Source organism: Aulonocara stuartgranti (assembly GCF_965226115.1).
Source record: "Aulonocara stuartgranti genome assembly, chromosome: 16".
Classification (NCBI taxonomy): domain Eukaryota; kingdom Metazoa; phylum Chordata; class Actinopteri; order Cichliformes; family Cichlidae; genus Aulonocara; species Aulonocara stuartgranti.
The window spans coordinates 15437680-15461473 of record NC_138952.1 but is presented as its reverse complement, the minus strand read 5'-3'; the positions used below and the strand labels follow the sequence as shown (position 1 = coordinate 15461473).

The 23794-nt window shown below is 40.0% G+C and overlaps 1 protein-coding gene across 11 annotated transcripts in view; it reads left to right on the top strand.

Moving 5' to 3' along the window:
* Positions 1–23794, top strand: part of LOC309690252 (bromodomain adjacent to zinc finger domain protein 2B-like) — a 52924-nt gene that overhangs the window by 22658 nt on the left and 6472 nt on the right. For 3 of the 11 annotated variants that reach the window (XM_082507201.1, XM_082507203.1, XM_082507200.1), the window contains exons 3-26: positions 1678–1827; positions 2442–2601; positions 5800–5982; positions 6146–6277; positions 6559–6734; positions 6891–7085; positions 7448–8113; positions 8825–8886; positions 9000–9421; positions 9614–9904; positions 10328–10388; positions 11339–11447; positions 11583–11684; positions 12000–12210; positions 15290–15382; positions 15466–15527; positions 15788–15853; positions 16601–16666; positions 16847–16891; positions 17000–17026; positions 17733–17798; positions 20831–20971; positions 21487–21741; positions 22461–22684. In XM_082507201.1, the coding sequence (XP_082363327.1) occupies positions 1822–1827; positions 2442–2601; positions 5800–5982; positions 6146–6277; positions 6559–6734; positions 6891–7085; positions 7448–8113; positions 8825–8886; positions 9000–9421; positions 9614–9904; positions 10328–10388; positions 11339–11447; positions 11583–11684; positions 12000–12210; positions 15290–15382; positions 15466–15527; positions 15788–15853; positions 16601–16666; positions 16847–16891; positions 17000–17026; positions 17733–17798; positions 20831–20971; positions 21487–21741; positions 22461–22684 (3821 nt within the window). In that variant the 5' untranslated portion in view covers positions 1678–1821. The remainder of the gene's footprint in view (positions 1–1677; positions 1828–2441; positions 2602–5799; positions 5983–6145; positions 6278–6558; positions 6735–6890; positions 7086–7447; positions 8114–8824; positions 8887–8999; positions 9422–9613; positions 9905–10327; positions 10389–11338; positions 11448–11582; positions 11685–11999; positions 12211–15289; positions 15383–15465; positions 15528–15787; positions 15854–16600; positions 16667–16846; positions 16892–16999; positions 17027–17732; positions 17799–20830; positions 20972–21486; positions 21742–22460; positions 22685–23794) is intronic. The other 8 variants (XM_082507206.1, XM_082507207.1, XM_082507208.1 and 5 more) reach the window with 6 other exon arrangements.

The window sequence follows — 23794 nt, the reverse complement described above, 5'->3', positions numbered from 1 at the left end:
AATATAGTTTTGTCACTGTAGTGTCAGTTAAATTAAATAATCAGTCACAGTTGATTTATTTCTATTACTTTTCGAGGAGAAATGATGATTCATATATTTTGTACTGTATGATTATCAGACCAAGCAGGCAATCTTTTGCCTCAAACATACTTATCTGCCTTACTGTATGAGTAATATACTGGAGATGGTGCCATGTGCACCTGATGTAGGTTAGGCTGAAGATTCCGTCTTAGCTGGTGGTATTGGTCACACATGGCACTTTATCATTCTTCGGGTGGAGTGGGAGTCGAGGCAGGGAACCATAACTTGTATTTAGATGACATGGGTGGAATGAGGAACTGACTGAAACTAATAGGAGTATGGACTTCCAACTGATCTGTGGGTGTACCACTGCACTTGTTATGTACCTACAGTGACTGCTGACATTTTCACATAAAGGTCTGCACAGCATCTCCACATTTTGTGTGTGTACATATACTTGGGGTAGGCTAAGAAAAGCTTCACATAACTGGCTTTAATTTATTCTCTACTAATTTCAGCCACTGTGAAGGTTTCAATCACTCTTGGCTTTTACATTTCCCTATATCCCCATGTTAAAAAAAAACAACAACCCAAAAACAAACATTCACAAGAAATGTATTGTTCTGAAGCAAAGGATGGCACGTTAATGTCTTACAAGATGGATTTAACATTGTGAGCTGATGCTAATTAGAAGGGGACCAGAAATGTTTTGTTTTCTTTTACATACTCATTCCACATTCTTCATAGATGGGTAAAGAAAATGTAGAGCACCTTTGTTTTGTTCAGCTCTGTCCCTGGTTAAATGGTGTTCAGGTTGTTGGTTACCTTTTTTGTCTCTAGAGTGTGCCTTCCATTAGCTGAAAACGACACTGTCTCTGCAGTTAGATTACTGCTGATCCATGCTGTTGACTGTTACTGATTTATAATTGTTAGCAGCAGCCATCTGTTGTGCAAAAGTAACATGTAAATAAGGAGTACATGAAGTAAATGCTTTAATATATATTAATGTAGTTTATATATGCATATATGTTTTATGTTTGCTTTTATGTTTTCTCTGCTATTTGCATTTAGTTAGTGAACCAATTGAAATTATCTGCATCCATGGAACTTGGTGTTTTTATTTATCTATCCATTTTTGGTACTGCGTGTCATCTCTGGCACTCACACTTAAACCAAATTCACTGAATGGATTTTAAAGGTATGTCATTAAAAAAAACAAAACAGAATATTGTACTCGCTGCTGTATTGAGGGAAAACACAGGTTAATTCTGCACTACAAAAATTCCTAGTAACAAACAGTATCTGCAGCATGTTGCAGTAACATGAAGAAACAAAGTAATTAAAGTCTACTGTTGAGTATAGTATAGTAAAACTGCTCAGAATCAACTATGATGTTGAATTTTATATTTTACTTAAACAAGTGATTCATAGGTAATTGATGGAGAGAATTGTTTTCATTAGCGTACTAAACATCATAGAATGAAGGGAAAAGTATAATGTAGCGAGGTCAAAGTAAATGTTTTTTCCCCCCTAATAATGCTTTATAAATATGGAAGCGCCTTTGTTCTACACAAACTCGCAGCCAGCCATTGTAGCGAGCGTCGTCCTTTCCAATGAAGCATGGCTGAAGCTTTCTTGTCATTTATCTCTCATCAGTGCTGTTCCTGGTGACGGATGATACTTGATATTCAGAGGGTCGCTTTGTCTCCTCAAATTAATCAGATGCGCCTGAGAACCACCAGGGAGAAATCGTTGGTGTAATGTAAAATACCGTAACAAAGGCTGGCTGTAAAACACAATATGCAAGTATGTATTAAAAAGATTTTAATGGAAAATCCATGCTCTTTGTGAATCTCTGTGGTGTGATTTGGATGATAGGCAGGGAGGGGGGGTAACAAAAGTCTATGGGTCATGAGAGAAAACTGTAGAGATTACTTTACCACTCTTTTATTCATCTGTATGGACTTGATGTAAAGGTTATAGAAGGAAAACTGAAAATGGGTTTCCTAAGAGGCTAAAAAATTCAATTTTCTCTCATGATCACAGTTTATATTGCACTAGTTTCACATTAAAGAGCTTTGAAGACCTTTTCGATATGAATGACTTGTCACAAGTATAGTCGAGGCCTGTGTCTGCTTGCAAATGGATTATGTGCCAAGATTTGACTTAATGATACGTCACTGTTAAGGTATCAGAATGCAAATGCAAATTCTTTACTGATGTAAGGAATTATATTCCATTTTAATGTATTGCATGGGACAAAACATATATAGTAATAATTTTAGTCCAGTGTTGTTCTAATTTATTTAAAGTGATGTGGTAATTCTGCCTATAAAGTCTTATAAGAGTCTCAGTGGTATGTTGGCCATAAGCAGGTTTTTCTCCTTTGTATCTTATGTTGACTAAATTGTGTTTGACAGATAATGGAGTCTGGTAGACCCCTGGCTTCATCACCTGAACCGTTCTTCCTTCATATGGCCTCATCTAAAGCCAGCTCATCCCCTGCTCCACCCCAGAAACTCCACACCAAGTCCAGAGCGACCCGTAGTCCTATAGTCAGCTCTCCCATCACCATTTCTGGTATGTATAGACAGTAGAAAACTTTACATTAGACTTAGTTAGATGTGCTCAAAGTAATATAACAAGGTTACAGTTAGTAAGACTTTCAACATTCATCCAAGTGGTTTAGGAAAAGTATTGCATTAGCTGTGTGTAAAAAAACAGAAAAACAAAAACAAAAAAAACCCCCAACTAATAAATAAATAAATAAATACTGACAGTTTTATACATAGTCCCATTTATAGAGGCTTAAATTAAACAATTGCCTTACAGAACAGTTTCATGGCCAGATGAGGCCTGTTCCCTTACAGTTCTACATGTGGAGTCGATTTTGCATTTGGTAGACGTTCACTGAAACTCTCTTTATCATATCCAAAAAGATGTGACTGCACGTCAAGGATGCCATCATTAAGCAGGAAGATCAAAATAAACCAGATAAATCAAAGAGAGAGCAATTTTACAAGTGACCAGATCAGAAAAGAAAGAAAGCATTTGCTGGCTTAGCAACACCAAAAGGCCATAGAAGATAACTAAAGTACATGATCACAGAATTATTTCCATGGTTAAGAAAAACCATGGAAACAAACCGCTCTTTATACAGAAAGACAAAATTATAAACATCTTAAAATATGTAAAACACCTTACCAGTCCTGGTTAACAGCAAGAAAAGAAAACTTTGGCTGGGTGAAACCAGATGGAAGTATAAAAAGTAGGGAGAAGGAGAGAAACTGCTCCTGATCCGAAGCATAACAGCATAGACTTAAAACATGGTCTAACATGATGGAAGCAATGTAATGGCATGGGCATGTTTGGCTACCAGTGGAACAGAATTACTAATCTTTGTTAATGATGTGACTGCTGATAGAAGTACCAGGATAAATTATGAAATGTACAGAGCTATACTCTCTGCTCAGATCCTGCAAAATTGAATGAACAACATTTCACAGGGCAAATGGACCCAATGTAAACTACGAAAGCAATGCAAATGTTTCTTAAGGCAAATAAATGGAATATTCTTCAATGGCCAAGTCAATCACCCGATATTAATCTAATAGAAGATCCTTTTCAGTTACTGAAAACAAAACTGAAGGCTAAGAGATCCACAATCGTGGTAGCCAAAGGCAGAAGATTTCAAGGCAGGAAAAAGATGGCATCAGGCAGTAATTGACTGCAAAGGAGTTTCATCCAAGTACTGAAAACAATTGTTATGTTTAAAATTGTTAGTTTGTGTAATTCCTTCTGAATCTATATTTATTTTTATTTCAACTATGTATAAAAATTTCTGAAATTGTCAATGCAGTACTTTTGTTAACCCCCTTGAATGAAAGGTTAAAGGCTTACAGACTGGAGCGTAGATCTTAATTAGATCACTCTCAGATCTTAATTAATTATTTATTCAGTTATTCTACTCATATTTCAGACAGAGTAAAAATATATAATAGAGAGGTTGAAGTTCAATAGTGCAGTGCTGCATGCAGAACCCGCAGTCTTCAGTTCACTAGCTATGAATATAAATTTTAAACGTATCCATCATTCTGACTGACTTTTCAGACGGTCCACAAATTATAAATGCAAATTTATTTAAAGGAGCCATCCAGCTAAATTCTCCCGAAGAACTGAATTCAAATTTCACAATGCAGTCGAGGATTTAAGGCACCTTTCCTCCAGGCTTTAACATGTTATAGTTTTGATAGAAATGAAAAGGCCATTGAATTAATGAATGTCAACAGTTAAAAAGCTGTGTGTGTCCTTGTGGATTTCTTTTGACAACTTTTAGTTCCCGTTTATTTTGTGTGATTTGACACGTCTGTCGGCCTCACACTGTGCGTACAGCCACCAACATCTCTTGGTTTCTCTGAATACTAATTGTGGCCAAAGCTATTATGCATTAAGCAACAGTGATGCGTAAGCTGTCAGATGCCCCGTGACCGCAAAATAATGTGCAAATTTACATATCCTGGTTTGTAATTATTTTTTCCTTCATGATAAGATGCCCGCAAAACCAGTTGTGGCTTTGGTGTGTTTTTGTGCGTGTGTGTGTGTGTCATGCTATCACCATGCTATCACAATAAAGAACAGACACTCTCATAAATAATTCATTTTTGCATCCTTACACTCAACGTGCATAGAAATTTCCCAGATAATTTATTTTGCACTGAGCAGTAAATGCTGAAAGCGCACTCGCACCTCTGTAGTCACATCATTGTTAAGAGTATTAACTAAATTGAGTTCCTTCAAAGATTTCTCATCCCCTTTGGGAGGTACGTATCACAAGCCCACCGATGACAACACTCCTTTGAACAGAATTATAGTCGAGCATTCCTAAGTTTGTGAGCTTATCTCTGAACTGTTTTATTCAGCACCACCTATTATATTTAACAGTGGAAGAGCAAGTGTCTGATTCAATACTGATATCTAAGAAAATTGCCCTCTTTTTGGTCATTTTTTACATTTTTAATCTGGTGAAATATTTTATCCCTTTGTTACTTTGTTGACATATGAAGTCCAAAGGTTAAGACCAAAGAATAAATTTTTTTTTAAATGTTATTCAACTATCCAGAAATAAAATTTCTCTCTCTTGATTAATGGAAATTTGTTCCTGTCTCTGATAACACTTATTAGGCCACTGTCAGTATTCACTGTACTACGAGGTTCTGTTCTTTGTCCTCTTATTTATTTATTTATTTATTTTCAGTCTACACTTAACTAAATACTGAGAGGCTAATTCTGATTTAAGAAAAAGGGAGTTTGTTATTCATGCATGTGTCAGTCCCAAAGGTGCGCAAAGCCCTAGTTCATTTTCTAAGGCTTTGTGATTTCTTTAAATCGCTTGTGACCAGATACAGACTCTGGACCAGCAGATCCTGTGTTTAATTTGATCCTGCTTTATCCAGCTTAGATCTGTTGCAACGCAAGCAGAGATGATGATTAGTCATCCTTTTATTTTAACTCTCTAGTCACTCGTTTTAGTAAGTCAGTGGCTAAAATTCAAAAGTATGAATTGTATGATCTGTATGATCTGTGTCTATTGGATATTTTTCTTTTACATGTCATCATGAAGCCCATTGTGATGTGTGGTAATACATTCTTTCTTTAACAATATAGGCACTGTATTGGGAATATATTGTATCAACATGTAGGCGTGTAAAGATTTGATAGGAAGCTGGATGGTGATCAGTAGATTCAGTGATTCTTATAACTGTTTACTTTGCTCTCCAGGTCATTCGCTGCGAATAATGGAGGATGAATGTGTAAATATGTCTGTCAGCCCCAATGGTTTGAATTTAGCCAACTCTCCTGTCGCGCTCAACGCATCAAGTTCAAGCTGCTCTGAGTTTGGAGGCCTAGGATGTCTCGGTTTGTCTGCCTTGGCTGCTCCATCACAGCTTGGTACTTTTCCAGGTAATGATGCTTAAGATACTTATATATTTCATATTTTTCTCATTTTGATAATGGATGTGAATCTAGTGAATACTGTGAAATAGGGCTGTTAAATCCAGTTCTCCACTAGTTCACTAACAGATTATTAATGCCTAACTGTACAATGTCTTTCTCTTGCACTCAGATTGGTGGCGGACATCTGAGACACAAACCAGAGCAGCTGCAGCCTTCTTCCCCCCTCTTTTAGGTCTGCATCCCTTTGTTTTATCAACCTTCAAGAGCCACGATCCTGTTGATTTCCAGTCACGGCCTTCAGGTAAAAGATCTCGTGAGAAATTATTCCCTAGTCTTACTTTTGTGCCCTATTAGGCAATAAAAAGGACGTGTAAATTAAAAGTGATTAACAAGGAAAGCGTATGCACAAATTACATACTGCTTTTAATATAAAACTTGCCTTGTTAAGTGCAATTACTGTGTGGTCGTTAACCTCATATACTTTTCTTGTTCCTTTTAATTGTCCTCTTAACATGTTGATAGTAATATGAGTCATATTACTTGTTCTCATAAGTGTCCACTAAAATAAATGTGCAATGCCAGTTTCTTTAGGTGTTAATGGAACAGTGAATGGCAGGAGTGCTTCCTCTCCTGCTGGGAACGCTCCTGCTATGAACACTAGTTCATTACTAGCAAAGGGAAAGAAGGAGACACCTCAAGCCAACAGTCATGAGCCGGGCCAGCTACATCAGAAAGCCGTTGAGAAAGCAAACCAAAAGGTTAATATTTGGTCAAACACTTAAGAGCCTTTGATAGCGGTGTATTCCACTCCATGCAAACTCACTTTAGTGTTTTCATCTATTGAAAGTTTATAGTTTAGTCCCTCCTCTATAACCTAATGAAAAAAATGTTGACTTTGTATTATTACCATTAAGAAACCCAACAAAAGACCACTAGAGACATCGAGCATGAGTGGCAGCCAATCAGAGTCTCAGTCAGAAAGCTCCAGCGAGGTTGAGGAGAGCAGCAGCGACCCTGACGATATGGAAGAGGAAGATGATGATGACCAGAGCAGCGACAGTGAAGAGTCGGGTTATGAAAAACAGAGTCCAGCTAAGCAGAAAGTCAAAGTAAGTGCGTCTCTTGAACTGCTCTGTAAACAGTGTGTTTAGCTAAGCTCTGAAAATCCGTTAAGATCAGTTTTTGCTGAAAACATTCTCAAAATATTTTCCTTTTAGTCTAATAGTTGATTAATGTGAAAAAGCTTGCTTTAGTTTGTTTCTAGGGTAAGAACAAATAAAGGTTAATTTGTATTTGAAAAATAAAAAATGCTTTCTGTTGATTAGATGGTAGTTGGTTTGTCAATAGCTGCCTCTTTGGTGGGTGTCAAACTAGGCTTTGTGCTAGCTGACAGAGCTGCCACCATGAGGCTCTCTCAGTAGGAGCTGAAATGACATTCTGTCTTCTCTGTTTGCCTCATCCTCCTACTCAGCGGCTGACACACAACACTCCCGAGAGTAAAAAGAAGAGACCTTGCACAGTTGATGGCAGCTCAACTCAAGACGGACATTGTAACAGTGTTCGTTTGACTTCCTTTTATCACCCCCAGTCTTATTCCAGTCCTGCTGGCCTGCTTCAGTCTGCAGCACTGTTTCTCCAGAGGCCCAGGACTTCAGAAGAGGAATGCCAGCAGCACACCAGTGTCATACAGGCCACAGGACTGGCAGTTAGCAACAGTCCCTTACCACAATCCCAGAGAGCGGCTTGTCCTCTGCCTTTTAGATCTTCTCCCAGCCCCATCTCCTTCTCCAACTCATCAAAACATTTGGCCACTTTAACATCAGCAAAGCGCTTCCATCCTTCATCCTCGCCAAAGCATGCTTCTGTCTCCTCTTCTCCTAAACCTCTTGCCCTCTGCTCCACTAAAAAGTCCCTCTCTCAGTGTTCCCCACTGAAACCTCTTTGTTCACCCAAAACTCCTTTCTCGTCGTCTTTACCCAAACCACAAACACTGCTGGCCTCAAAAGGAGAGTCCCATATGCCCAAATTTTTGATGCCCTCTAACAAACACAGACATCCCATCAATAACACGAAGGACAGCAGTGGAAACTTCCCAGATCAAAGCCTGTTACTCTTACACACTTCTAAATCGAAACAGGTGAGTTACAGTATCGAAGCACATGAAATAAATGACAGCAATGAAGCCTAAAGCGTTTCCTCCTCCGCATCCACGCACACATAATCCTGTTTTTATTTGTTTATCAGCCACCATGGTTTCTGTCATGAAATGATTTTGTTCTTTCACAACAGAGAATAAATGCTCGCGCGCCTTTATCTGGGCTTTTATCATACTTGGTGAGCATCTGACCACTACATCACTAGAAGTGACAGTGTGTTTAGCTCTTGTGGGAATACTTCACAAAACTGACAAGCAATTAGCTCTGTTATGCTTTGGGCTGTTTATTATCAAGAGAGAGAAATTGGCCTCTTTTGCAGGACTCTGTTATTGTCGCTATCCTAAGAAGGAGGGAAATGTAGCAATCTGTAACAAGAGGGGTTTTAATTCGGATGATGGCTGTACATTAAATGCATGCTTTTGATTGCCAGATTTTGACAATGGCAACAAATAGAAGATGACAGCTAATGTCTCATGATGGCTGTAAGCCAAACAATTTGAAAATATTTTTCCCATAGCCGCCCGGGTTTCTTCATTGTTTCTGACAGGCTCGAGCCATCTCTTCATTGTTACTGTCACTTATTACACCTTAAATTCCTTAATTTACAGCCCACAGCAGTGTAATATGAGTGACAGTTGGTGTAATTATTTCCTCCTTTTTGTGTGTTCCTTTTTATTTTTTTATTTATAAAGCCCCTCAATTCCACGGATTCTGTGAAGCAAGTTTTCTCTCAGCGACCAAAGAGCCAAAGCTGGTAAAAACAAAAAGAAAACAAAAACAGAAAATCACAATTAAGCGTCCACTTCACTGTTGCTGACACCACCTGAATTATAGTCGTATCAGTGAGCTGTTTTCTCTCCACATCAGCAGTAGCAACATGTTCCTGAACCTTTATCCTAACGGAGCGATCAACGGTGCAGTTCAGGATGCCCCTCTGGCCCTCATCACTAAGCCCCGCATCCAGAGCAGCACCCCCAACAGCAAGCCTCTCTTAGCAGCCACCAGTCCTCCCTGCTCCATGCCTATCAACTTGAGCACTGGCACCAAGGAAATGTTGGACAGCTCCGCCTCCCCTCTTAAGACTTCTGCTTCATCGGAACCCAGATCAAGGAAAACTACCCAGACGGTGCATTCGGGAAGGAGCCTCACCAGAACCAACACATCCTGTCTGCCTGTAGATTTGGTCAGAGACAGTGAGCCTGATATCCACAGCAGCAAAAACTCGGACGACTCTTTAGGGGACGATTACGATGAGGATGAGGATGAAGATTCTGGGAGCAGTTTTTCAGGTTAGATTAATTAGACCTGTCTTTTAATTAAATAAAGAATAACATGATCATACTTTATTGCTGATAGAAGCTGTGAAATATGAGGTAGGTCCTGGGAATTAGCTGTGCTCAGTGTGGTTTGAATGTGTGTGGACTGTTAATTAGGTAATAATTTATCTCTCTCTGTATGTGGCACACTGGAATCCCCCACAGAGTCAGAGAGCATCCTGGGGAGCGACTCTGATGCCTTTGAGGATGATGTCAAGGAGTCCGTTGAGACAGAAGCAGATAGCGATGCAGAAAGAAGTCCTCTGAAACTAGCTCAAACCTCATTGTCTACTCAAAAGTCTTCCTCGAGCCTCTCAGCCACCCCCTCCCTGCTCAACATCCAGATTACCAAACCTCCAAGTCTACATAGTAGTTTTTTCAGCCCCACCACCAGCACCGGAGCAATGGGCAAACAAAGTGCACCATCGCCACCCTTCACATTTGCTTCGCAGCCAGGTAATAAATAATAAATCCATAATCCAGATGAAATATCAATCTGATATGAAACTCAGCTACAATTCAGGCTTCAGTGAGAGGAGAGGACGCATTTTGAAGTAAAATATAATTAACGATCTTGTCAACAAACTTGTAAAGTAAAAATATAGCATATTTTACTCAATACTGCATATGCTACTTGTACTGCTGAACCTCTGGGGCATCTGAGGTTTGCACCCTCCTACAAAACATTAAAATGCTGTTTTGTGTGGTGTTGCGTATCGATACCCACATGCGGACTGTAGTTTAATACTGAAAACCGTTAGCCACAACAGGCATCAAATATGTCTCCTTGAAGCAGGATTTATAGTTTAACGGATGGCGGGTCTGCTCAGGTCCCTCAGAAGGCGAGAAAAGCGCTGAGTCATTTCTCCTGTTTTCTAGGATCGGGGAGGAGGAGGAGGGTTACGGATGAGAGAGTTCTGCGATTGCCTCTTGAGTTTGGGTGAGAGTTTGAGCCTGCACTTTGTATCAAAAGAGCAAGATAAAGGTTTGATATTCTGACCATGCCCAATTTGTTCTCAGTGTCATATTTGCTGTAGTGTTGGTGTTTAGGCTGTAGGTGTTAAAGTAAAATGTCAGCTCACTGATGGCTGAAAAGTGACCTTTCGCACATCAGCTGCAGCTAACTTTTTCTTGGTGGAGCAGCTTAAAACACACAGTATGGGCACCAACAGACAGTGCAGTTATATTTGCAGGTCTGCCACATCAGTTAAATATTAGAGTTTTCAGTTAAACCTAAATTAATATGACATATTTATTCTTTTAACAAATCATTCTCTCCTTTACCATGTAATTTTAAGATTTTGCTGACTTGTGTAAACAAGACACACTGGAGATTAAAGTGGTAATCGTGAGGTAAAGACTGCAGCTGGTACTCAAAAAAACCTTCCAGATTTGAATGCGGTGACATCTTCATCAATATCCAAATAGAAGCAGACCACAAAAATATACCTTCTCTCCTTTGGGGACTTTGTGAGTAATACATCATAGTGGGATGGAAATTAAATGAGGCCTGTCAGTTGGACAGCAGTTGGGGTTTAATTGCATCCAGCCTCAAAACAGACATGCAACATTAGCAGCTCCCTGCCCACAAATTCTGCAGGCTTGAACGAGGACAGCCTTTCATCTTGTAGGGATGTTTTTCATTACCAGGTTCACAGGAAGCAGAGGCCGCAAAGCTATATTTCAGCCTAGTTTTGCTGTCTGGGATACGATCCTACATGTGTTTTCTGTAAGCTGTAGTCCAGTGGAGCTCATGGGAACTGCTGGGCTAGCCAGTGACCATTTATTTACACTCTGGTGAACAACAAGGCCACAGACTACACTGTGAGCATCAATTCTATATTAACTATGTTTTACTCGGTGTCTTTTTGTTTTGTTTTTTCCATTCAGGTGGCAGAGAGAGACACGCATCAGGACTGTAGCGGGGCGTCTACAAGGCGAGGTGGCTTACTTTGCACCGTGTGGGAAAAAGCTCCGACAGTATCCTGATGTAGTGAAGGTAGTGGTATTTTCTGAGAAGTGGATTTAGAGCTTTTAATGATTGCATGTACTAATCAGACTGTTGAAGGATTATGTAACGTTTGGTGGTTCCTACCTATGGATTAATTAGTGTGTGTTATTCTTTTGTCTGCAGTACTTAATCAGGAATGGAATAACTGAAATCTCACGAGACAACTTCAGCTTTAGTACAAAAATTAAAGTTGGGGATTTCTATGAAGCCAGAGAAGGGCCCGAGGTAAAGGCTTCTACTTTTTCATGTTCGTTTCTTACAGACGTGAGCTCACAGTAACAACAGTGATTATTATATGTGCAATCTTTGGTGTACAGTTAGTAGCTTTTGTTAATTTTAGCCTCTCAGTGCTGATTTTGCAGAACATTTCAGCTAATCAGAAAATTGCAAATAAATTTATGTGAAAGTTGCATTTTTAAACCCAGCATCTTTGGAAGGTTATAGAAATGGACTAAAATCAAAATGACCCTGTATATGGAGTTTATAGCGCTAAGCTAGCCATTTTTATCCTTCTGCTTGTATCTACTTCAAATTACCCAGGGTTTACAGTGGTTCCTACTGGCTGAGGATGAGATTGCTCCCAGCATCATAGCGATGGATGGGAGGCGCAGCCGGCGCACAAAGTCTGAGCACCAGCCGACAGGTGATAGCACTGGGGCTATACAGTGGAAACCTTATCCTCTAAATGGTGGTGAAAATAACTTCCAAGATGTCTCTGATGCCAAGTTACTTCGTAAGCTGGAAGCTCAAGGTCAGTTAACGTGGAAAAATGTTTCCATGGCACCTGTTAAAGGTGGGCTTTAGACTGCCAGGAGACTCAGAAATCATTGATAACCTTTTGGGAACCCAGAATTCTTATCAGAAATTTCTTCACAGTAATTTTAATTAACTTCAGAGTTTAAATTATAGTTAAAGTCTAACTAAATTAGACTTTATGCAGCTTCATGCAGCTTTCCATGTTACTGATAATAACTATTAGCATTAGAAGTTGTTTTAAAGTCAGTGCAAGCTGGAAGAAGTGGGTAAACTTTGAATGTCTTAATTTGGAAAATGTCCTTTAGGTGCAAAGGCCTCCATCACGTTTTCTTATAGCTTAGTTCCAGAACAGTGAGGATGAAGTTTGACCATTCCTGCCTGCAGAACTGTTAGAGTTCATCAGCATTTTCTGATTGATCAGTTCATGTCACAGCATCTCAGCTGGGTTGAGGTCAGGACGCTGACATGGCTTTCCAAAATATGAACATGGTTCTTTTCCATTCAGTCTCTGTTTGATTTATTTAAGTGCCTTGATCTTCCTTTTTCCAGTTGAGGTAGCGGAACAGCTTTCAGACTACATTGCTCCCTTCACCATGTTTCACATTTGGGAGTGCACAATGGCATTTGGTCCTCCAAACATTGATAACGTGCAAAAAAAGGGGTTGTTTTTTTTTTTTTTTGTCACAACTGAGACATTTTTGCCTCAGTTGGGCCTTTTCTACACAGAATGTACACAAAGAAATGTGAAGCATCCAGTTAAGCTTTTTGCACTGCTGTGTTTTTATTGGTGTCCAGTGGTTTCATTTGTGGTTTTCTGCTGGTATTGCCTGTTACCCTTCGACTGCTTTTTACTTTTTACTGCTTTCAGGGATTGCGTGTTTTGATCTTGGTGTGATCTTCGCAAGGCTCTCATGCCTGGGATGGATGGCAACAGTCCTGCATTTCCTCAATTTGTCCATCTTTTTGGACCATTTGTCTTAAATTTGACAGATTAAAATTTCAGGTCTTTAAAAATGCTTGAAAATCTCGTGATCGAGGCAGGCTTCACATCAAAAATTTTGTTTGAAAACAGTAGGCTTTGTCTGTATTTATATGCCTTTATAAACCTGGTAACTGTTCCTACTTCATGCTTAAAGACATATCGAGTGTTTTGCTGTTTGATTTGCTGTCAACAAGATTTGTTGTCTTATTGGACAGCCACAAATGGGTTTGACTCTTAGTCTCCGACCTAAACTTCCAGTTGTGATTACACCTTTAAAATCAGCCTACTCTGTTGTTTGCATTTATGGCAGTGCTTAAATTCTCCAGTTAGCTTGTCACAAAAAACTGTCTCTGTAGGTTGTTTAGAGTGATTTGGCAGGTACAGTGGGGCAAAAAAGTATTTGGTCAGCCACCGATTGTGCAAGTTCCCCCACCTAAAATGATGACAGAGGTCAGTAATTTGCACCAGAGGTACACTTCAACTGTGAGAGACAGAATGTGAAAAAAAACAAAAACAAAAAAAAATCCATGAATCCACATGGTAGGATTTGTAAAGAATTTATTCGTAAATCAGGGTGGAAAATAAGTATTTGGTCAATAACAAAAATACAACTCAATACTTTGTAACATAACCTTTGTTGGCAATAACAGAGGTCAAACGTTTACTATAGGTCTTTACCAGGTTTGCACACACAGTAGCTGGTATTTTGGCCCATTCCTCCATGCAGATCTTCTCGAGAGCAGTGATGTTTTGGGGCTGTCGCCGAGCAACACGGATTTTCAACTCCCACCACAGATTTTCTATGGGGTTGAGGTCTGGAGACTGGCTAGGCCACTCCAGGACTTTCAAATGCTTCTTACGGAGCCACTCCTTTGTTGCCCGGGCGGTGTGTTTTGGATCATTGTCATGTTGGAAGACCCAGCCTCGTTTCATCTTCAAAGTTCTCACTGATGGAAGGAGGTTTTGGCTCAAAATCTCACGATACATGGCCCCATTCATTCTGTCCTTAACACGGATCAGTCGTCCTGTCCCCTTGGCAGAAAAACAGCCCCATAGCATGATGTTTCCACCCCCATGCTTCACAGTAGGTATGGTGTTCTTGGGATGCAACTCAGTATTCTTCTTCCTCCAAACACGACGAGTTGAGTTTATACCAAAAAGTTCTACTTTGGTTTCATCTGACCACATGACATTCTCCCAATCCTCTGCTGTATCATCCATGTGCTCTCTGGCAAACTTCAGACGGGCCTGGACATGCACTGGCTTCAGCAGCGGAACACGTCTGGCACTGCGGGATTTGATTCCCTGCCGTTGTAGTGTGTTACTGATGGTGACCTTTGTTACTTTGGTCCCAGCTCTCTGCAGGTCATTCACCAGGTCCCCCCGTGTGGTTCTGGGATCTTTGCTCACCGTTCTCATGATCATTTTGACCCCACGGGATGAGATCTTGCGTGGAGCCCCAGATCGAGGGAGATTATCAGTGGTCTTGTATGTCTTCCATTTTCTGATGATTGCTCCCACAGTTGATTTTTTTCACACCAAGCTGCTTGCCTATTGTAGATTCACTCTTCCCAGTCTGGTGCAGGTCTACAATACTTTTCCTGGTGTCCTTCGAAAGCTCTTTGGTCTTGGCCATGGCGGAGTTTGGAGTCTGAATGTTTGAGGCTGTGGACAGGTGTCTTTTATACAGATGATGAGTTCAAACAGGTGCCATTCATACAGGTAACGAGTGGGGGACAGAAAAGCTTCTTACAGAAGACGTTACAGGTCTGTGAGGGCCAGAGATTTTCCTTGTTTGAGGTGACCAAATACTTATTTTCCACCCTGATTTACGAATAAATTCTTTACAAATCCTACCATGTGAATTCATGGATTTTTTTTTTTCACATTCTGTCTCTCACAGTTGAAGTGTACCTCTGGTGCAAATTACTGACCTCTGTCATCATTTTAAGTGGGGGAACTTGCACAATCGGTGGCTGACTAAATACTTTTTTGCCCCACTGTATGTGTAGGTCAGGTTTTTCTAATATTTTGAGGACCTTACGGCACGTGTGATTTCATGCTTCATATTTTATATTTCATCATGTTGCAGAAATAGCACGACAGGCAGCTCAGATCAAAATGATGAGAAAACTAGAGAAACAGGCTATAGCGCAAGCCGCAAAGGAGGCAAAGAAACAACAAGGTAAACTTCTGTCGTCAAATCAGACTCATTTGAAACACTAGATGACGTGCTTTGTGCAGATCAGATTTTCATGTGTTTTTCAGCAATAATGGCTGCTGAGGAGAGGAGGAAAAAGAGGGAACAGCTGAAGATTCTTAAACAGCAAGTAAGGATTTATGTTTAATTTTCCACGCAGAGCTTGAGCCACTCTGCTCTTTACACACTCCAAGGTGAAAAGGTTTTAAGCACACTTGAATAGCTTTGAAACCGTACAAGAAAGTTGCTGTTCTCCACAATGCTGCACCTTTCTCATCTGCATAGAGCCACTGTACGTCTTCACCCCCGCACCATGCTCCCCTCCACCGCTCTATAACATGCATGACTTAATAGTTAATTCATTTGATCTCGCCCTCATCCTTTTACCAGGAGAAGATCAAGCGCATTCAGCAAATTCGTATGGAGAAAGAACTCCGTGCACAGCAAATTCTTGAGGTTTGTCCTGAAAGTTATTGCAGAAACATTCTTAAACACTTCCTCTCTGCTGTTGATAGGATTTATAGGAAGAAGAAAAAAAGCAACCAAAGGCTATTCCTAAATTATGTGGTCCTACTTTTAGTCAGTACATGTGACTAATGCTTAATTGGTTTTTTGCAAAAAGTGCCATTGAATATGAAAATCTCCTCAGACCATGCTGGAGCTTAATGCAAAATACAGTATTTCATTAAGAAAGAGGTGGACCAGAGTTTACCGTGGCTAGGTGAAATACCTACTTTGCATTCCCTCACTAATAGAAGCTGTGAATATTTTAGCCTTCATAAATCAAATTTCAGTTGACACGCTTGGCAAGTGGCTCTTAACAGGATTTCATTGGGGCTATAATTACTGATAGAAATTTTGCTTAATTTATTCTCACTGCCTGCTGGTGTTTAATAATAACCACTGCCATTTTGTCTTTCAGTCTTAATTGGAGGAAATAATTATCTCATTGCTCAAGATTTCAGTCTGTTAGATTTGATATTATCAGGGAGCCGCTGGCTTTAAGTAGACTGACAAACGGCAATCTTGGATGTAACAAGGAAATCACTCAGTTTTAAAGTTTTCTCTGTGTGATGTCTTAGTTGAAAATGAGTCAATATATTAGTCAAAAGCATTTGATAGATATCTCAAAGGTTTGCTTCAGTTAATAGCATCTTTTGTTTGTGCTTGAATGAGTGCATCGGGTCTGTTTTGCGCTTGCAGGAAAAGAGAAAAAAAAGGGAAGCGGCGGCGAGTGCCAGGATACTGGAAGCTGAGAAACGTAACAAGGTGAGAGGAGGTTAATGAGCTAACCTTTGTTTTGATTTGAACGTCTGTCGCTGCTTACGTAATGTTTTTGGTTTTTGCCTTGTAGTTTAAAAAGCACTGCATTCCAAACGCATGTATAAATGAACACATGATTACGTGTGTTATGTTTCCTTTCCACTTGAACTAATTTTGTTTGTAAAGGAGAGGGAGATGCGAAGACTACAAGCCGTCATACTGAAGCACCAGGTATTGTTGCCTAAGTCACACGCGTTGGAAATTTCTTATATTAGTTTAAATTTTTTTGTAATGTGTAATTTTTCTGTTTCTTAATATTTTGACAACTCTTTCTGCCAGGAGTTGGAGAGACATAGACTAGATATGGTATGAGTATGCTTCTGTGTGTTTTGACAACGTATTGTGAATGTGTTGTGTTATATGGCTGCCATCGCAACAATGGTTAACTCCTAGTTTTTGCTGTAGTCAAACAACATCCGTCTGCATGGCTTTTCCAGTACAGTGCACCGCTTATGTCTGCACTATTGATCTCTCAGATACACACATCCATTATCTGCCCAGAATGATCACGAATGAATGCAACGCACTCTAATAAATATTTCTATTGCACTGTTTGTTTTGAAACGATGTCATGTGTCTGCTTTCGTCCTTTTTATGCGTATATGATTGTATAGATATGCAGCAATAATAGTATATAATCTCCATGATGTCTTGGTACTTTAATATGATGTGGTTCATCAGTTTAGTGGAGATGCATTCATTATTTTGCTCGTCGCTGCAAAACAATATCTGCTGCTTGCGGTTAAAACTCTCAGCCTGCTTCTCGCCAACACGCTCAGATTAATTTTGTAATGGCTGTGTCTAACACTGAGCTTATGCTTTGTGTATGCATCACTGCCCTCATTTGCTTTTTGTTTATCGCCGTGTCCCATTTTGTTTAACCGTTCCATACAATGTACAATGTGCAACACGCGCCGACTGTTACGTCTTTGTGCGTGTCATCAGGAATGACATCTGTGAACAAATGTCTTTCTTTGAAAATGATATAATCTGCGCGTCTGTGTTCTACCAGGAGAGGGAAAGACGCAGGCAGCACATGATACTCATGAAGGCTGTCGAGGCCCGCAAGAAGGCGGAGGTGAGTAACTGCTGATGTATCACAGCTTGTTTTTGCAGACTTGCTGAAGGAAGGATGAGTGAAACAAGGAAAGTTCAGCAGTCTGCTATGATGGGACATAGTACCATATGTACAGGGGCATAGGCGTGCAACGATACACAAAATTCACGGTTCGGTTCGATACTTTGGTGTCACGGTTCGATATTTTTTTCAATACAAAAAAATGTTCATGCTTTTTTAATTTGTCATTTATTAAAATTAATTTATTAAAATGGGCTATATTCTCAGCAGCATATTAAACATATCAGGTCCCCATAAGGAGAATCATGTGCTAACGGCTGTCTAAATGACTCGGGTAAAGTTTGTAGCATGCGTGCTTGTTGTTTTTTGTCTGCTTCCACTTGTCTTTGCACTAGGATGATGTCGGAGTAAATGTGCAGTGATATTCATTTTGTTCCCACTAGTGCTGTCAGCGTTAATCTGAAATGACGTTAACGCCACAACACGGCAAATCTCCGTTAACGAGCTACCGCGGATCGCCCCGTGCGTGGGGCTGGACGGCGTCAACACGTTAACGGGCAAACTGCGCTAACGCAGTAGTTCCCACTAGAGATGGACCGATCCGATATTACGTATCGGTATCGGTCCGATACTGACCTAAATTACTGGATCGGATATCGGAGAAAAATAAAAAATGTAATCCGATCCATTAAATATCACGAAAGCACCTCACAAAACTTGCAACACGCCGTAACTCACCTCAGAACGTTAGCAGTTGGAGCAGTATGCATCACGTGATAGAGCGGCTGTGGCATGCGGGACCTGTCGGTGGTCTGGATAGCATGTGGAGCTTCGCTAGCAACCCGGCATTTCATCTCCGACAAAGTTATCCCCGAGAGAAGTAAAGCAAGTGTGTAAGTCCATCTCTGAATGTTTGTAAAGCATTCCTGCGTTAAGCTTACCAAACGATATATGGAGCGACTGCCTCTTCTTGCTGCTACTTCAATCATGAAACTGCTTAACGATCAGCTGATCGGCTTTTCTGTCGCGAGTCCGTGTCTCTGGTTTGCTTTTGGCCCACTTTGCACCAGAAAGAGGAAACCAGCGGCTGAACAACAGCAGCACGTTTAAGCTTGATCAGCTGTTGTTAGAATTTATTTATTATTACTTTCTACTCGAGGATCTTTTTCTACGTAGCTGACGGCTGGTAACTGTGCAGGGGCGGATCTAGCAAAGTTTAGCCAGGGGGGCCGATAGGGCATTAACAGGGAAAAGGGGGCACAAAGACATACTTTTCTTTCTTATTCTCATTTAAAATGTCTAGCTTTTAATAAATAATTATCCGAATCTTATACCCAAAGTTTTAATTTGATGTAAAATGAATAGAAGTCCATTACTGTATATAGTAACTATTAAGTCTAATATATATACCCTAGTAAGCTATAGTACTTTTTCCTTTGGGAAGGTACCATCTGTGCAGTCTGCAATTTTGTTGAAGAAAGATGTTGAATCTATTTAATATTTCTTGAAAAAGAATTGATTTCTGTGCTTTTTTTTTTCACACTGCATCAAATTAAGGTTGATTACGTTGATTAAGCATCATGAGGTGGAGTGTGAGGGGTGGTTCCCTATTTTTTATTTATTTATTTTTGTTGTTGCTGGGAGTTGGAACCCTATTAGTTAGGTTGCTTAATATTTACGCTAAGTACTCTTTAAAATACCAGAATAGGGAGGATGGTGTAGGTTTAAGTTTATTAGATTGATCAGTATTGCTGAACTATGAAATTTTTTTTTTTTGCATACAGGTATAACAGAATAGCTTTAGTGTAGTTGTTGTTTTAAACTTGAGTATGAACTTATACAAAATGCAGCAAGATATTTAAAAAACAGTTTTGTTGATTAAAAAACACTATATCGGATTCATATCGGTATCGGCAGATATCCAAATTTATGATATCGGTATCGGTATCGGACATAAAAAAGTGGTATCGTGCCATCTCTAGTTCTCACCCATGTAATTGAGCATTGCGTGGCACATCCAACATACTGTTTTACTTTTGTCCATGACGCGCTTACCATCAGGGTCATGCTTCACATGAAGACCAAAATAGTTCCAAAGGCCAGATCTGAATGAGGGTGCAGGAGATTCAATTTGCCATGTTGCAAGGAGCTTAGCTTCTGTCTTGCTAGCTTGCGCTGCACTCAGTGGATCTGTGCTCGACAGTGCAGCCTAGGCGGAGTAGTCGAACGCAGATCCACTGAGCTCTCAACACAGACAGCATCGTTGCACCCCTAGTATCACATAACGCCAGAAGGGCTTTAAAACAAAAGTTAGTTTTGCCACCGATTCCCAAAATCTGTTCTTCTTTTAGAGAAATAAACCCCCCCCCCCAAAAAACAACCTTTATTTCCAGTTTCTTCTGATTGTGCACTATTATTTGAAACAATCTCTCACAGGTGTCCCGTTATTTTGAGATCTGTTGAAGGCCTTACCATGTGGTCTACATCATGGTTAAATTATTTAGTAACCCTTTTTGACTTGTGGCTGAGAGTGTTATCATCCTGGATGAGACCACTCCTGTCAGAATAGACATGTTCTTAAGAAGAAGGATGTGGAGAAGTGTAAATGCTGTGTTAGACTAACTGCACACAAAGATGGGTTGAGGAAATCTGTTGAATATGGTGTTGTGGTCCCTCTGTGTGCACATAACATGAGGTGTGACTGAATATAAGAGGTGAAGAATAAAATAAATTTCATTCTTAGACTCATGTGTTTGTTGGATTGTGTTTGTGCTTGTTGTTTTGTTGAGCATCTCGTGGAACATCATGTGCGGTCTGTTTATGACTGAATAATTTCATGAGGAACTGGCCATGTAAATGACCAGACATGAAAATAAAATTATAAATTCATTCATTCAGTAATGCAGTACACAGTACAAGAAAGCACATGGTGATCCTAAAAGCATTTCTTTTTTCTTTTCTTTTTTGTTCTTCACTTTGTAAATCAGTGTAAATATAAGTATATTGTTTGTAAGGATTTAACTTTCCTTTAGGAGAAGGAACGTCTGAAAAAAGAAAAGAAAGATGAGAAACAGTTGAACAAGGAAAGGAAACTGGAGCTCAGAAGACTAGAACTGGAAAAAGCAAAGGAGCTGAAGAAGCCAAATGAGGACATGTGTTTAGCGGATCATAAGGTATACACACTCTGTGTTAATGTTGGCTGAGATGTTGGTAAATAGAAATAAGAGTTCATATATCCGTCTTGAATAGTGTCCATTTGTCTGAAAGAGCAGATTTCCCACCAGTCCAGTGATCATTTTGATATAGTTATCAACCAGTATTATCATTATTGGAGCTGTGCACATCCTTAAAGATTAGAACTGCTTTTGGTGATTTATGGTATAATTGTTTCACAATCTGTAACAAAACAGATGTTTAAGATCATTTAAAGCATCTGGAATTCATGAAAAGGGTTAAAACGGTGCCACCGTGTGGCTCCTCGTGTTATAACATTGACCAAGTGTTCAAACTAGTCCTTCACTAAAATATGTCTTGGAACATGCACCCCATTTTTAATTTCAAAATCAGAGCAGTTTGCAATAATGTTTTATAAACTGCAATCCAGTAACTATTATAGTTGTATAGTTTTGTGTATAATTTCTGTGTAGGTTTTATCATACTTTAAGTTTTTATTTGCATTTCTTTACAGCCTCTTCCAGAGTTGTCCCGTATCCCTGGTCTGGTATTAGCAGGAAGCACCTTCTCTAACTGCCTGATGGTTTTGCAGTTTCTGCACAGCTTTGGAAAGGTGCTGGGACTGGATTTAAATTCAGACCCGCTCACTATAGGTGACCTTCAAGAAGGGTTACTGAACATTGCGGAAAATATGGAAAAGGTCCAGGACCTGTTGGTGACCATGCTCTCTGCAGCTGTGTGTGATCCTGGGGTACCTGCAGGTCACAAGGTGAATCTGTTGTTGTAATTGCAGTTTGGATTTTTGGAAGTGTAAACGCTTCCTGTGGTGTAAATAACACACACACAGACATACAGCACAGACATGCTACTGTGTCCCTTTAAAATGTGGTGTTTCTGATTTTTAAATATTGCATTCTCACTGATTTGGTTATTACAATGCTGAGTGAGCTGTAATAACTAAAGAATTGACAGCAGTGACAGTAGACACGTATAAATGTATAAGGAAATGTTGGCAGCAGCTTACCTTGTAAACAAGACCCAAGCTATTTGCTCCATATGTGTTTTTAACTTCAGAGATCTAAAGTCTTTAGGTGGGTAATTATTGTACTTATGCCCCATTTTAGTTTTAAATCACAAATTTAATTCCTCCCCAGACCATTCCACATTATTGTGTAGTTGGATATAAACATTTCTTTGATTGACTGTACTTAAATGTTCTCCTAAGAAGCTGTTGTGTGCATGCCAAGAGAGATATACAGAGTGTGACTTAATAATCTGCACATCCCAGATGTGACACATCCTGTGAGACACTTAAGCACTTAACATCAGGAAGGGATAATTGCTTGAAAGGACAGTTTTCTATCAGACACCTACAATATTGTGATTTTTTTTTTTTTTTTTTTTTTTTTTTTGCGTAAGGCTACAGAACATAAAAAGGAAGTCTCATGTAAGCTTACTGATTTTGTTTTTATTTCATTTTTTTTAAAGAGCAAAACCATCTTGGGGGACCACTTGACTAATGTGGAGATCAACCGGGACAATGTGTCTGAGATTCTGCAGATCTACATGGAGGGTCACTCTGAACAGAAAGAGGTGGCCATGCTGGCTTTTAGTCTCAGGACTAAGCCTTTCCAAGCCCACAGTCCGTCACAGAAGGCCTCTGTTTTAGCATTCCTGGTAAATGAGCTTTGCTGCAGTAAGGCTGTGATCAGGTGAGTGCCCTGCCTCCAACTGAAATTCATGATGTCAGTGTTTTCATTTCACCCCACCTAAAAAAAATAATCATAAATAGTAAACTTAATAACCATTGAAGTAAATGCTTCCTTTAAGGGTTTGCATCTTATAGAATAGAATAGAATAGAATAGAATAGAATTCAACTTTATTGTCATTGCACATGTCACAGGTACAAGGCAACGAAATGCAGTTTGCATCCATCCAGAAGTGCTTTAGCCATAATATAGATATATTACAAATATATATTAGCAATAATATCGATATGTGAGTATATTATAGAAATGGGTCTATTATGGTATGTTATAATGTACATGGTATGAAGTATGTAGGTTACTTATGTATGTTATGAATATGCTATAACTGTAAGTATGTACAGGCTGTATATGCATGTTATTATTGTGTGTTTGAGGGTACAGTTGTCCATTGTGTGTGTAGGTGGTTGTGGGTGTGTGTATGTCCAGTCCATGTGTTAACGTGGGTCAGATGTCAGGAGGCAGAGTTCAGGAGTCTGACAGCTGTGGGGAAGAAGCTGTTCCGGTACCTGGTGGTCTTAGTACGGAGGCTCCTGTAGCGCCTCCCAGAGGGCAGGAGGGTGAAGAGTCCATGTGATGGGTGACTGGGGTCTTTGATGATTGTCCCAGCCCTTTTCAGACACCGCTTCCTGTAGATGTCCTTTATGGCAGGAAGTGGTGCTCCGGCGATGCATTGGGCAGTTTTCACGACCCTCTGCAACGCCTTCCGGTCTGAGGCAGAGCAGTTCCCGTACCAGACTGTTATACAGTTGGTCAGGATGCTCTCGATGGTACAGCGATAGAAGTTCACCTGGATGTCTGAGGACAGGTGGTTCTTCCTCAGAGTCCTCAAGAAGAAGAGGCGCTGATGAGCCTTCTTGACCAGCTTGGAGCAGTTGGTCGTCCAGATGAGATCCTCGGAGATGTGAACTCCCAGGAACTTGAAGCTGCTCACACGCTCCACAGCCGTCCCCTTAATGTAGATGGGTGGACGTGGGTCAGCATTCCTCCTGTAGTCCACGATGAGCTCCTTGGTCTTCTCAGTGTTAAGCAGCAGGTTGTTTGTGTCGCAACAC